The sequence below is a fragment of the Mus musculus genome, chromosome 7, assembly GCF_000001635.26.
Source record: "Mus musculus strain C57BL/6J chromosome 7, GRCm38.p6 C57BL/6J".
Lineage (NCBI taxonomy): Eukaryota > Metazoa > Chordata > Mammalia > Rodentia > Muridae > Mus > Mus musculus.
Window position 1 is genome coordinate 82,695,827 of NC_000073.6, and position 13,401 is coordinate 82,709,227.

Below are 13,401 nucleotides of genomic sequence, written 5' to 3' on the forward strand. Positions count from 1 at the left end.
TATTTGGGGGTTTTGATGTCTAACTTCTTAAGTTCTTAATATTTTAGATTCTAGGCCTCTGTCAGGTATAGGGTTGGTGAAGATCTTTTCCCAGTCTGTAGGCTGACGTTTTGTTCTATTGACGGTGTCCTTTGTCTTACAGAAGCTTTTCAGTTTCATGAGGTCCTGTTTATTAATCGTCTGTCTTAGTGCCTATGCTATTGAAGTTCTGTTGTTTCCTGTGCCAATGCATTCAAGGCTCTTCCCCACTTTCTCTTCTATGTTAAGGTCTTTGATCCACTTGAACTTGAGTATTGTGCAGGGTGATAGATAAGAATCTATTTGCATTCTTCTACATGCTTATATCCAGTTAGATTAGCAACATTTGTTGAAGATGCTTTCTTTTTTCCATTGTATAATTTTGGCTTCTTTGTCAGAAATCAGGTGTTCATAGGTGTGTGGATTTACATATGGGTTTTGATGCCATTCCGTTGATCAACCTGTCTATTTTTACATGCAGTTTTTATCACTGTTGCTCTATAGTACAGCTTGAGATCCAGAGGTTCTTTTATTGTACAGGTTTGTTTTAGCTATCCTGGGTTCTCTATTTTTCCATATGAAGTTGAGAATTGTTCTTTCAAGGTCTGTAAAGAGTTGTGTTAGAATTTTGATGGGGATTGCATTGAATCTGTGGATTGCTTTTGGTAAGATGGCCATTTTCATTATATTCACCCTACCGCTCTGTGAGTATGGGAGATCTTTCCAACTTCTCATATCTTCCATTTCTTTCTCCAGGTACTTAACATTCTGTCATACAGATCTCTCACTTGCTTGGTTACAGTTGCACCAAGGTATTTTATATTATTTGTGGCTATTGTGAAGGGTGTTGTTTTCCTAATTTCTTTCTCTGCCCATTTAACTTTTGTATATAAGAGGGCTATTGATTTTTTTTTTTTTTAATTAACCTTGTATCCAGCCACTTTGTTGAAAGTGTTTATCAGCTATAGAAGTTCTCTGGTAGAATTTTTGAGGTTGCTAATGTAAGCTATCATCTGTGAATAGCAATACTTTGACTTCTTCCTTTCCAATTTGTATCCCCATGGTCTCCTTTAGTTGTCTTATTACTCTGGCTAGAACCTCAAGTGCTTATATTGAATACGTATGGAGAGAGTGCACAGCCTTGTCTTGTCCTTGATTTTAGTGAAATTGCTTTAAGTTTCTCATCATTTAATATTGGCCATCAGCTTGCTGTATATTGCCCTTAGGTATGTGCCTTGTATCCCTCATTTCTTCAAGGCCTTTATCATGAAGGGATGTTGGATTTTTGACAACATCTGATGAGATGATCATGTGTTAGTTTTCTTTCAGTCTTCAGATCCTGTATGGTAACTCATGACAGTGTCTCCTTAAGAATGAGTAAATCAAATAGGGGGGCTCATAAATCTACCATTCTTGTGTATATTTTTCTGCATGTATGCTCTCTTTCCTCATCAATGTTCCTAGTATTTCAACATATGTTCCCTTTCAGATTAACAACGTGGCATAGCTACTTAGCAGATGCTCGGCTTTGTTGTGGCATTTTTAATGGGTTTTCTCATGTGTTTCAAGGCAGTAGTACAGTTCTTACTGAATGCTTCCAGAACTTTATCAGAAGATCCCAATAATTTTACATTAAAATGGTAATAATGAATGTTGAAATAGAAGCATGGTATCAGTGTGAGAACTGGTGTATGGCATAATGCTCAGACCTATTAGCAATGGACTCTGGACCAACAAAATGGCAGCTACCAGGACACAGGAGACTTTCTTAGCCTCAAAGCTTATAGGTGGGGATTCAGACACATTTTAAACATTTGAGAGATTTTCATATTTCAGAATCAAATACGACTCGTTTCTTATCATAATCCATTAAAATACCATTTCAGCTTCGAGCATTTAGGGAAGAGGCAGAGGTCACTGCACAGTGTCTTGCTGCTCAGTAAACCTTTGAGGGTGCTGCAGTGCCTCGCCTGCTTCCTCACTAGAGGGCGCTATAGTGTCTTACCTCATGGTTTCCATTGTTTTCCCTGGCAGGTTCCACTAGGCTTCTCAGCTCCACTAGAGGACCTCCCTCCTGTGCCCCACATGGCGTGCTGTACTCTGGAGAACCTGTACCTTCTGATGGGAAGGGAGCTGGAAGATCTGGAAGAAGTCCCCCCAGGAAACGTGCTGGGTAGGGCGCTGCTGGGTACTCTGCTCACTCCAGCCTTAAAGGCTGTCCAACATGGCGTGGGGTGCTTAGTGACATTTTTAAAGAGAATGACCTGCCTTTTTTCATAGTTATTTTTTTTTTCTGGAGTCTTTAACTTAGTATAATTGAGTCACCACCTTGTGAGTCAGTAACATGGAGATCTAGTTCAAACCTGTAGGTGCTGTTTAAGTAAACTGTGACGCCTATCTTAAGTGGGGGTTCCATTTGTTTAGAAGCAAAAAAAAAAAAAAAAAAGCTTACTCATATAAAGTCAGTGTAGGTGACCAAATGCTTCTTGTTCTACAGGTTTGATTCTAATTTTTGGAAACTGTTTTGACATGAAGGACTGTTTAAACTTATTTCTTTTCTCCTCATCCCACCCCAAATGCTTCTTCCTATTGAGAATTGCTTCTCTAACAGTAATTGATAGATACTAATTGTCCTGTCAATGTTGTGCCTTTTCCCTTGCCTGATTCCTGCCCCTTAGTGCTGCTCTTGAGACAAGTTCTTCATCAGAACCGGGACATGGAGTGCTCTGTCCCATTGTGTCTTTCAGTTCTGAGCCATGGCATCCTTGTCAGCTGTAAAGCTGTTCATTCAATAACTGCTTAGATGAAAAAGTCTCATTAAATAAAGAATATTGGTCTAGAATAGCTACTGGTTTGCCTGAATTTTGTGGGCCCTGATCCAAGAAATTTGCCAAAACATTTTGTCATGCTTCTGCTGAGATATATTTTTAAAGTTTATAATTATTTTGACATGGAATTAGTAGAATTCCTACCTTCCCTATTCCCTATTTTGTTTCTATTTCTTTGGAAAATGCCACTAAACTTCTGATTTAGCTGGCGATTGATCTGGCTTTGTGAGTAGCCATAGCCAACTTCATTAGAACTGCAGGAGTACGGGAACACCCTGTCTCTGCTCCTACGCCCTCCTTGGGGTTACTATGGCTTGGACCCCTTTGTGTCTTAAATGGCCCTGTAACCTAGAGTTGCTCAGCATATGTCCAGGGAAAGAAAGCCGCTCTGTGGTGTGGACAGCATGGGCGACCTTTTTGAGGCTGCCTTGCCTAAGGCTCGGTGTGTTGTCTTCTCCAGTACAGCTGGTAGGAGCATGGCAGGCAGTGGTTTGTGGTTTTCTTCTGGGTTTCTAGATACTGTCCAAGTCTGTGGTTACATGTCCTTAGAAGGTCTGAAACCATCTCTTTTTCATCCATCTCTCAAGGGAGCCATGGTTCTGCCCTCTGCTATGGGAAGAACTACTCTGAGGTAGAACATTTCATGTCTTCATGAGGAAAATAGACATATACCTCCCTCTTCTAAAGCTTGTGGAGGTGGAAGGCGGGTAAAAGTGAGTTAACATTGTTTGTCATTTACCTATGTATGATTCTGCCGAAGGGACACGTTACTTTAAGGCAGAATACATGGAGTGGGAATGCCAGGTATATCCCTGTATGCCTTAGGGTTGTATTTAGCTGCTTAGATCTCAGTCCACAGTCCTTGACTATTTGGCTCTGGTTCTGTGGTGAGACAGAGCATCATGGTGGCAGGAGCATGCGGTGTGAAGTTAGGGCAGCCTGAGAGTAGAGCAGAGTGCCTTACAGATGGGAAGAAGCATAAGTCACGACAGGAAGGTAGAACTCCATGGTCACTACCATAGGGGCCCATCTCCAACCAGGCCCCACCTTCCAGAATTCTACTTCCCAATAGTGAACTGGTCATTGGGTCAGAACCCTCATGATGTGAGAGTCTCTGGAAATTCAGCCCAGGGTATGCTTTATTAAACCTCCAAGACATTTCGAGAGCCACTTAAACAGATCGACCATCCAGCCTGCTAGCAAGGTTTATTTTTTTATTTGTGTATAAAAGGACCTTGCTGGTGACATGTGTATGTAGTCTTGTTTCTTTAATCTGTCATATGCCCTGGTAACTACAAGGGAGGCCAGGATTGAGTGTAGGGATATTTGGGCTATGAATGGTTTTCAGAGGTTGGACTTACAGGGCCAGCCAAACCATCCCCACCCCTCATCTCTTGTTGCCTAACAATTCCTGAGTCCCCTTTGTTAAAGTTATGTTTCTTCACCTATCATCCCCCAAAGGGTCTATGAGTGTAACGCTGGAGGAATTAAAGCCAGGCTAGCCTCTTTGATTTTCCCTCTAAATTGAGGCAGACAGTAATTGTTTCCAAATATCACTGAGGTCCCTGGGTAACCAGCAAGAACAAAGGCACCACGATTCTGCCCATAGTCCCACAAACTAGTTAGATTGGCTTCTAGCCAGGCATGCAACCTTGCTGGGCCTAAAGATTTTCAGATGATTAGAACTAACTGCCACAGTTACTAACATTACTGACAATTCTGTTTCTTGTAGTAGAAACAGAACAGCTCTACTTGTTTTCCAAGATTGTTATCTATGATTCATTTATTATATGTATCATTTAGCCAAAACTTGAAGCACAGAACATTAACTAGCGATATACAAAGTACGTTTTGTTGTACTAACTATAAAATACTAACAAAACTTTAAAATACCTACAAAGTTGAACTTGACGTTCCTGTTGTATTACAGCAGGCTGATATTCCAAGTCAAAACTCAGTCAGTTTAAAATTCTTCATATTTATATCATGCAAGGTTTTGTTTTGCTTGTTTTAGGTTTTTTTTTTTTTAGGTTTTATAAGACAAGGTTTTACTGTGTATCTCTGGCTATCCTGGAGTTTACTCTGTAGTCCAGGCTAGCCTTATACTCCCAGAGATCTGCCTACTTCTGTCCTTTTTACCTGAATTACCGGTATCTCCATGGTTGGAAAAGAGCAATGCTATATCCAAGTTCCTTCCAAGCCTCTAATTTCTCAGCTCTATGGTTCTTAGAGAGATAAACTTTATTTCAGTAATTAGGACATTCTCTCTCCTAGTATTCATTACACGAAGTAGTAAATGTTTCAGCATGATCTCTTGGGCCTGATGACCCATTTGAATGAGTCCATCAGAACGCTATGACTGATTTGCAGCCTCACAACGTAGAACAACGTCTTCAGACAGATTCCACTGGCTCATTGATTATAACCATACAGCGTATGTTAGCAGTCCCAAGTTCCTAAGGCAGGGGTTTAATAAAAGCAGCGGTTCAAAGCTAACAAGGGTAGAGGCATGGAGGAGACTGAGTTTTCATCTTAGAAGGTAGGTAGCACAGAAGGCTAGCTGGGAGCTAAGGACAGTGAAGGCTTGCTAGGCTACATTGACTAAAACCAGGTATATCCACAGTTTTTCATTGTTTATAGTTTGAAATGAAAAATTAGGCTAGCTGAATCAGGTAGAATAACATGCATGTTCCAATTACATTTGCTGCATTATAAACCATGAGGCCCAGTGGCTTCAAATAAAGGTGGCCTTTTTTTTTTTTTAAATGCATCTGCAGTTTGTACATTTGCTTGGTGTGGATGGTGTGTCTGCTGAGGGAGCTCAAAGCCTGGGGCTAGAGTTGTAGGAAGAGCCTTTCAGCCCATGTGCTGGAGACTGATGCCACCCCTTGGCCTTGATGGGCAAACAGGCTTTATAGGTGAGTGGCTTGTTACACTTTGAATATAAATCATATCAACAGGTTCACTTGTTAGGTGTTTTTCTCCTGTTGGTAGTGCTATTTGAGGAATTAGTAGACACTTGAAGAGAGACTGTGGGTCACCAGGATGTGTCTTTAAAGGCACTATCTTGCTCTGACACCCTTTTTTTAAAAAAATATTTATTTATTTAATGTGTGTGAGTACACTGTAGCTGTCTTCAGACACACCAGAAAAGGGCATCAGATTCCATTACAGATGGTTGTGAGCCACCATGTGGTTGCTGGGAATTGAACTCAGGACCTCTGGAAGAACAGTCAGTGCTCTTAACCACTGAGCCATCTCTCCAGCCCGCTCTGACACCTTTATCCCTTTCTTCGCACTATGAGGAGAGCAGCACCCTGTCTCTACCTCCACTGTCCTGTTCGCTTCCCCATGGGCCTAAAATCAAAGGCTGCCAACACTTGCAGCCAACACTTACAGAATGTGATCTCTAGCACTATGCTTGAATATATCATTCCTCTCATTAAGTTCTATCCATGAGAGAGTCCCAGCATGCCTTCTGTAGCCGTAAGTTTCATGACACCACCTCCTGTGCATTAGAAGTGAATCGAGGCCCATATTCTAAGAAGAACTTTTATATATTTGTTTTTTAGTGGTGTTTTTTTTTTTTTTAAACGAAAACAAAAGCCTCACTTTTAATGAGGGGCCTATTTAGGATTTGTGGTCAGTGCTTTAAAACTACCACACTCTTGATCACAGATAACTTCTTGTTTCCTTTTGCATTTTATACACATCACAAATTAAAATGGAGATATTCATTGTGATCAGGGAATGCCTGTGAGCTCCTTTTGACTTTCTTCACTTAGAGAAAAAGGCATACTTTTTAATAAGAAAATGGTGGCCAGTGCTGTGGCTGATGGCCGTCTGCTTTCCATCAGAAGCCGTGTAGCAGTGGGTTCATTCAGTGCAGACCAAAATTGTTTTGTTGGAAGAGGAAATGAAAACATTATATAGCATTCTTGAACAATCAGTATTAGGTAGTCAGACTCCACAGCAAAGTTCTTTTATTGGAACACTTGAAAATGCAGATTTCACATTTGAACTCAGCTGTAACTCACTTCAAAACTTGTATGTGCTGATAAATATGGAAAAGATTTTTGTAGTCTGGAAATAGTTGATTTCAAGTTTAGAGTCATTTAATTCCAACCTGATGTTTGTATAGTTGGTATAGATGGAACCAAAGAGAACTGTGTGGAGCGCACAATAGTCTTTTGTTCAATTCCCCACTGGAAATACCTCTAAAAATAAATGTTTGCTACAGGCTTGCACTAAAATATGAGGGGAAATTGAATTAGAATTCCAAATCCTTGGCCTTTGCATATACTCTTGTAGATCTCTTCCATATGGTTGAGCCTTTAAAAGTTCAGGGACACATTCTGAAAGGAAACATGATATTCTTCTCTTTACAACATAAGGAAAATAATAAATATTAATTAGCCTTTTTCTGAACACATTTAGTTCTGCCACGGTTGGGTGCTGGGCCAATAGGAAGTCAGTGGCAGTGATCAGTATGAAGTGTGTGTGTGTGTGTGTGTGTGTGTGTGTGTGTGTGGTGGGGGAGTGGGCATTCTGTTTATGTAAAATAACCTAGAAAGAAGAATCACTGTAAGGATTTTACCAGCAAGTTCGACTTGGTTTGTTTCAAAGAAAATCTCAGCAGTATGTAGTTGCAGTCCTTAGGTCTAGGTAATACTCATATAATACTTTAAATTTATTTCTTGAGAATTTTTTACAATGTATATTATCAGCAATGTATATTTTGATTGGAGAGAGTTTATTGTGATCAACAAAAAATTAATAGCTTTAGTGGTCTCTTACATTTAGTAGTGTAACCTGATTTTCATAATTTTCCATTTGCAGATGGTAATGATTTACACATTTTCCTTTTATATAACAGTTATATCTTATTTCTCTATGTTTTCTTTTGCTGATAAAGACTAACAGGTAACCCCGGGTGTAGCTGTTCTTCCTTGCTTTGAGGTTGCTGTGCCCAGTGTTTCAGCTTCGCTTTGATTCAGTGGCTCTTATTTATCAGGATAGGAATGATACTGAGTTGTACTGATGAGTCCTCAGACTCTGAAGAGAGGATTAGAGGCTTTCCTGGTGTAGCTAATATCATGAATTATATTTAATTTTCATAATTGTATTGAGTTGCCTTTGTAATCTTAGAGAGAAGGCCCAGCCATTGATCACTGCGTATTCCTTTACTAGAATGTTAGAGTTGTTGGCATTAGTGTTTTGTCCAGACTTTCATCGTATAATGAGGACAGCAGACCAGTGTTTTCTAAGTGTCATGAAAATACTAAATAGGAAACCTCTGTCTTTTTCCTGTTCAGAACCAAACTGTCTGGTTGGTGGCCACTTAATACCCCCCAGGCATGTACGTTTACATAGTTTGAAACCAAGTGACAGAAAGATTGCCTTCATCAGTTGTACTAACTGTGTTCCCAGTACTCTGTAGCCGTGTTGTAGAAGTGAGGCTGTGTGTGTGTGTGTGTGTGTGTGTGTGTGTGTGTATGTGTGGCTCTCTTACCGGGAGGGCTGCTGTGCCTGGTGCATCATCGTGTCTGCCTGTGGGGTCTGGGATGCTGTGTACTCCTCTCCTCCGTCCTGATTCCACACAGGTCTTCTTACCTGAGTGCTTGATTACAAAACTGCCTTGAAATTTTAATGTTATATATGGTTAATATTTAACAATTAACCATGTTTAATATTTTAAAATATTTAGTATTTTTTAAAAAACAACTTTCTTTTTTTTTCAATTTTTTTTTCCATTTTTTATTAGGTATTTACCTCATTTACATTTCCAATGCTATACCAAAAGTCCCCCATACCCACCCACCCCCACTCCCCTACCCACCCACTCCCCCTTTTTGGCCCTGGCGTTCCCCTGTGCTGGGGCATATAAAGTTTGCGTGTCCAATGGGCCTCTCTTTCCAGTGATGGCCGACTAGGCCATCTTTTGATACATATCTAGCTAGAGTCAAGAGCTCCGGGGTACTGGTTAGTTCATAATGTTGTTCCACCTATAGGGTTGCAGATCCCTTTAGCTCCTTGGGTACTTTCTCTAGCTCCTCCATTGGGAGCCCTGTGATCCATCCATTAGCTGACTGTGAGCATCCACTTCTGTGTTTGCTAGGCCCCGGCATAGTCTCACAAGAGACAGCTACATCTGGGTCCTTTCGATAAAATCTTGCTAGTGTATGCAATGGTGTCAGCGTTTGGATGCTGATTATGGGGTGGATCCCTGGATATGGCAGTCTCTACATGGTCCATCCTTTCATCTCAGCTCCAAACTTTGTCTCTGTAACTCCTTCCAAGGGTGTTTTGTTCCCACTTCTAAGGAGGGGCATAGTGTCCACACTTCAGCCTTCATTTTTCTTGAGTTTCATGTGTTTAGGAAATTGTATCTTATATCTTGGGTATCCTAGGTTTTGGGCTAATATCCACTTATCAGTGAGTACATATTGTGTGAGTTCCTTTGTGAATGTGTTACCTCGCTCAGGATGATGCCCTCCAGGGCTATCCATTTGGCTAGGAATTTCATAAATTCATTCTTTTTAATAGCTGAGTAGTACTCCATTGTGTAGATGTACCACATTTTCTGTATCCATTCCTCTGTTGAGGGGCATCTGGGTTCCTTCCAGCTTCTGGCTATTATAAATAAGGCTGCTATGAACATAGTGGAGCATGTGTCCTTCTTACAGTTGGGGCATCTTCTGGATATATGCCCAGGAGAGGTATTGCTGGATCCTCCAGTAGTACTATGTCCAATTTTCTGAGGAACCGCCAGACTGATTTCCAGAGTGGTTGTACAAGCTTGCAATCCCACCAACAATGGAGGAGTGTTCCTCTTTCTCCACATCCACGCCAGCATCTGCTGTCACCTGAATTTTTGATCTTAGCCATTCTGACTGGTGTGAGGTGGAATCTCAGGGTTGTTTTGATTTGCATTTCCCTGATGATTAAGGATGTTGAACATTTAAAAAACAACTTTCTTAACTAGAGATATAAATAGACTACATGCTTACTTATGTACAAACCCCTGGGCCATATACATTAAAAATAATTTAATTATATGGCACAAGCTCCACACGTAAATTTGAAAATTCACATAAACTAAGCAAAAAACTACTAAGTACTTGTTGGTGGTTGTCTTACTGACTACTTGCCAGTGAGCCAGGACTGTTTCCCAGACGGGGAACTGAGGCTCAGAGTCACTAAGTAACTAACTCCCCACCTGTAACACAGTGACGCACATTGTGAGAGCTGGTGTGTTAACTGCCGCTTTTATCTGTGCCTGTTTATCCTTTTTGTTTCTGTATATTTAGGTTTTCTTCCTTTGCTTCTAATCAGTCTCACTGAGTAATCATTTTTGACATTGCAGTTTACCATATGCCTTGAAAGAATAAGTCTTCATATTAATCTGATTTTTTTTAGATCCTCCTGTTAAATTGTCCTTCCTTCCTTCCTTCCTTCCTTCCTTCCTTCCTTCCTTCCTTCCTTCCTTCCTTCCCTCCCTCCCTTCCTTCCTCCCTCCCTCCCTTCCTATTATTTGTAGGAGTTGTTTCATTTACTGTATTTGAAACTAAAGTATGTATGCCCTGAATCTTAGTATGCCTTTAACTAAATACCTGTAATTTTGTATGTAGCTTTTTTCCATTTTCCTTTGAGACAGGATTACACTCTGTGGCTGTGTAGACCAGGCTGGCCTTTAACTCACAGAGATCTGCCTGCCTGTGCCTCTCCAGTACGGAGACTAAAGCAGTAGCTAGCACACCTAGTCTTACCATTACATTGTTATGTGTACCCTAATTCAGCAGTTTGCAGACATTGGACTATAGTTGGAGGTGGCATTGGAACAGGTTCAGTCACTTTAGCCCTGGAAACCACCAAGCAGGTTCTAGGAAAGGGACATCTCCTTCTCTGTCACCTCAGCTTTGAGTGTTGTTTATGTTTGATACAGTTCTTATCATGTAGACTAATTCTCATAGTCACTGACTGAAGTACTTGGCTGTGAACATGGATCTTTTGAAAAGTTAGATCTGCACTGCTTCCTAATCTCAAAGTTGCTCCTCTAGGCATTATATGAGAACAGAAGCGCATTTAAGTAGACCTCACTCCGTCTTCAATGAGTGTATATGTTCCTTTCTTGTTCTTTTTTGTTTTTTGAGAGTGTCACTATGTGTAGCCCAGTCTGGCCTGAAACTTATGACCCTCCTACATTAGTCTCTCATTGCTGGGATTTCAGGTGTACACTACCACAACCAGCTTCATCTTTTACTCTTTCTTCAATGAAGTTTCAAGAGCAGAGGGCAGATCCTGAGGGAAGATGAAGCAGATAGTGTTTAAAGTTACTGGTTAAAGGAGCAAAGCAGGTTAATGTGTTAAAAGTAGTTGAGTCAATGGGAGAGATCATGGGGAAAGACTATAGAAGGGAAAGGTGCAAGAATCAGTGAAAATGCAAGTGACCAGTGATGGGAAGTGTGTTGTTCCCTCTCAACTGTGCAGAAGACAGGAGCATCTTGTCAGAGAGGAAGGAAGGGAGGGAGTGACATTTTGAATCATAGTAAATAGAAGGAGAAATAACAGCGAGCCCTTGCCAGCAGATTATTACACTATTCTTAGACTAAGCTGGATGAACACTAGACCCCCAGAAGAAGTAGAGATGTGAAACCCAGCAAGCATCACACAGACATGGAAGTAGAAGGTTGGCCTGAGTGTCGCAGAACACAGGGATGGACTGGGGCTGTCACTAGACAACTGGAAGCGTTCCTAGGAGTAAACTTGGAGGAAATGCTACTGACACCTTCAAGGATGGGAGCAGGCCACCATGCCCCTGAGCAGCCTCCTGTAAACTCAGCCTGCAGGCTTCTTGCAGTTTCTTGAGCTGCAGCTATAATTTTGGCCCACATGTGTTGGATGTAGTAGTTAAAGAATGAGTCTTTGTACTCAAAACATGAACACAATGAGTAGACTTCAAGTCTGTTCCATTCCAAGGACTTGTTAGAGGCACACTTGAGAGGTCAATAGTTACTAGTTGACATAATTGGTGAGACAACACTGACCAGGCTATGAAGTTCATAGCCTGGAATTTAGCTAAATTAATAAGATACCAGCAAGTCAGTGTCAGCAATGAGGAAGTAGGAGAGGGATAGCAATGGACCAAGCAAATGCCACTTCAGGAGACAGCTGGTGAGGCATTCAGGCTTGGTTCTTAGTATTTATAGCTCATTTCAAAATGGGGAAATAATTTGTAAATGGCTTGTAAATATTGACAAGATACCACTGATAGTTCATACCATATAATCTTTAGATAAAAACAGATCTTTCTTTCAGTAGTTTCAAATGCATAAATTGATGCATTCATTTGAATTCAGTTTGACATTATCTTAAGGATTTTAAAGATAAGTTTTACAGGAAAGTATAAATCTATTAAGGTTTTTCTTTCTTTGGTTTTGTTTTCGTTTTTAATGTTTTCTGAGATAGAGGTATTTCCTTGGCACCTTGACGCTAGCTTGTAGAAAGGAGACTTTTGAATGATCACCAGAAGGATGAGTTTTGAGTGGTGACAGTTTTTATAAAAACTTTACACAGCTTAATCTTTCAGAAAGTCAGAGTGTGTGGCTTAGAGGAACTGGATGTTAGATGAAGAAGCATGATTCAATTATGATCTAAAACCTGAAGATATATGGCCAACAAGTAGATATGGAGCAACTCAGAAGTGCATTTTAAAATCATAATAGAGTGCTCCTTTATAATCATCAGAAGGGTAAAACTATTGCAATCTGGTAACCCCTTGTGTTGTATTTGTGGAACTGTGGATATGCTTTGAAGGATACATGATACCCAGATACTGCAATTTTAACTCAAAAGAGAAGGTTTAGTAGACTCTTAAACAAAGAACGCACACAAGAATGTTAATAGTGCTCATGTTCATGAGAGAACGGCAAATTAAATGCTTACCAATGCAAATTATATTGTTATGAAATGGAATGTTGTGCATGAGTAAAAATGAATGATGTTAGATTATCAATTTTGGACAGTCTTGCAACTGAATAGAAAACATGCAGTTTGCAGAATTTCTATGTAAAAGTTAAAAGCATGTAAATACTGCAGATTATTTAGAAGCAGGTGTCCAAGGTTTTTTGTTTTTTTGGTTTTTAAAAAAAAAAAAAAAGCAAATTCAAGGTAATTAACTTACAAAAGATGGAACTGCCATGGATGCTGGTAATGGCCTGCAGCTTTGGGCAGTGGGCTTACGTCATTTCTTTTTTTTTTTTTTTTTTTTTTTTTTTTTTTTTTTTTGGCTTTTTGAGACAGGGTTCTCTGTGTAGCCCTGGCTGTCCTGGAACTCACTTTGTAGACTAGGCTGGCCTCGAACTCAGAAATCTGCCTGCCTCTGCCTCCCAAGTGCTGGGATTACAGGCATGCAGCACCATGCATGCCCGGCTTCAGTTTTCTTTTTGCCTTTTATTTAGATACCATTTATTTCCTATGTGTATGCACATGCATATGTGTATATACAAACATACACACATTCATGCATATATACATGTGCGCGTGCACACACACA

At 40.3% G+C, this 13,401-nt stretch overlaps 1 protein-coding gene across 7 annotated transcripts in view; it reads left to right on the forward strand.

Moving 5' to 3' along the window:
• Efl1 (elongation factor like GTPase 1) overlaps positions 1-13,401 on the forward strand; it is a 129,250-nt gene that overhangs the window by 47,224 nt on the left and 68,625 nt on the right. For all 7 annotated transcript variants that reach the window (XM_030241945.1, XM_030241943.1, XM_030241944.1 and 4 more), the window contains exon 15: positions 2,053-2,191. In XM_030241945.1, the coding sequence (XP_030097805.1) occupies positions 2,053-2,191 (139 nt within the window). The remainder of the gene's footprint in view (positions 1-2,052; positions 2,192-13,401) is intronic.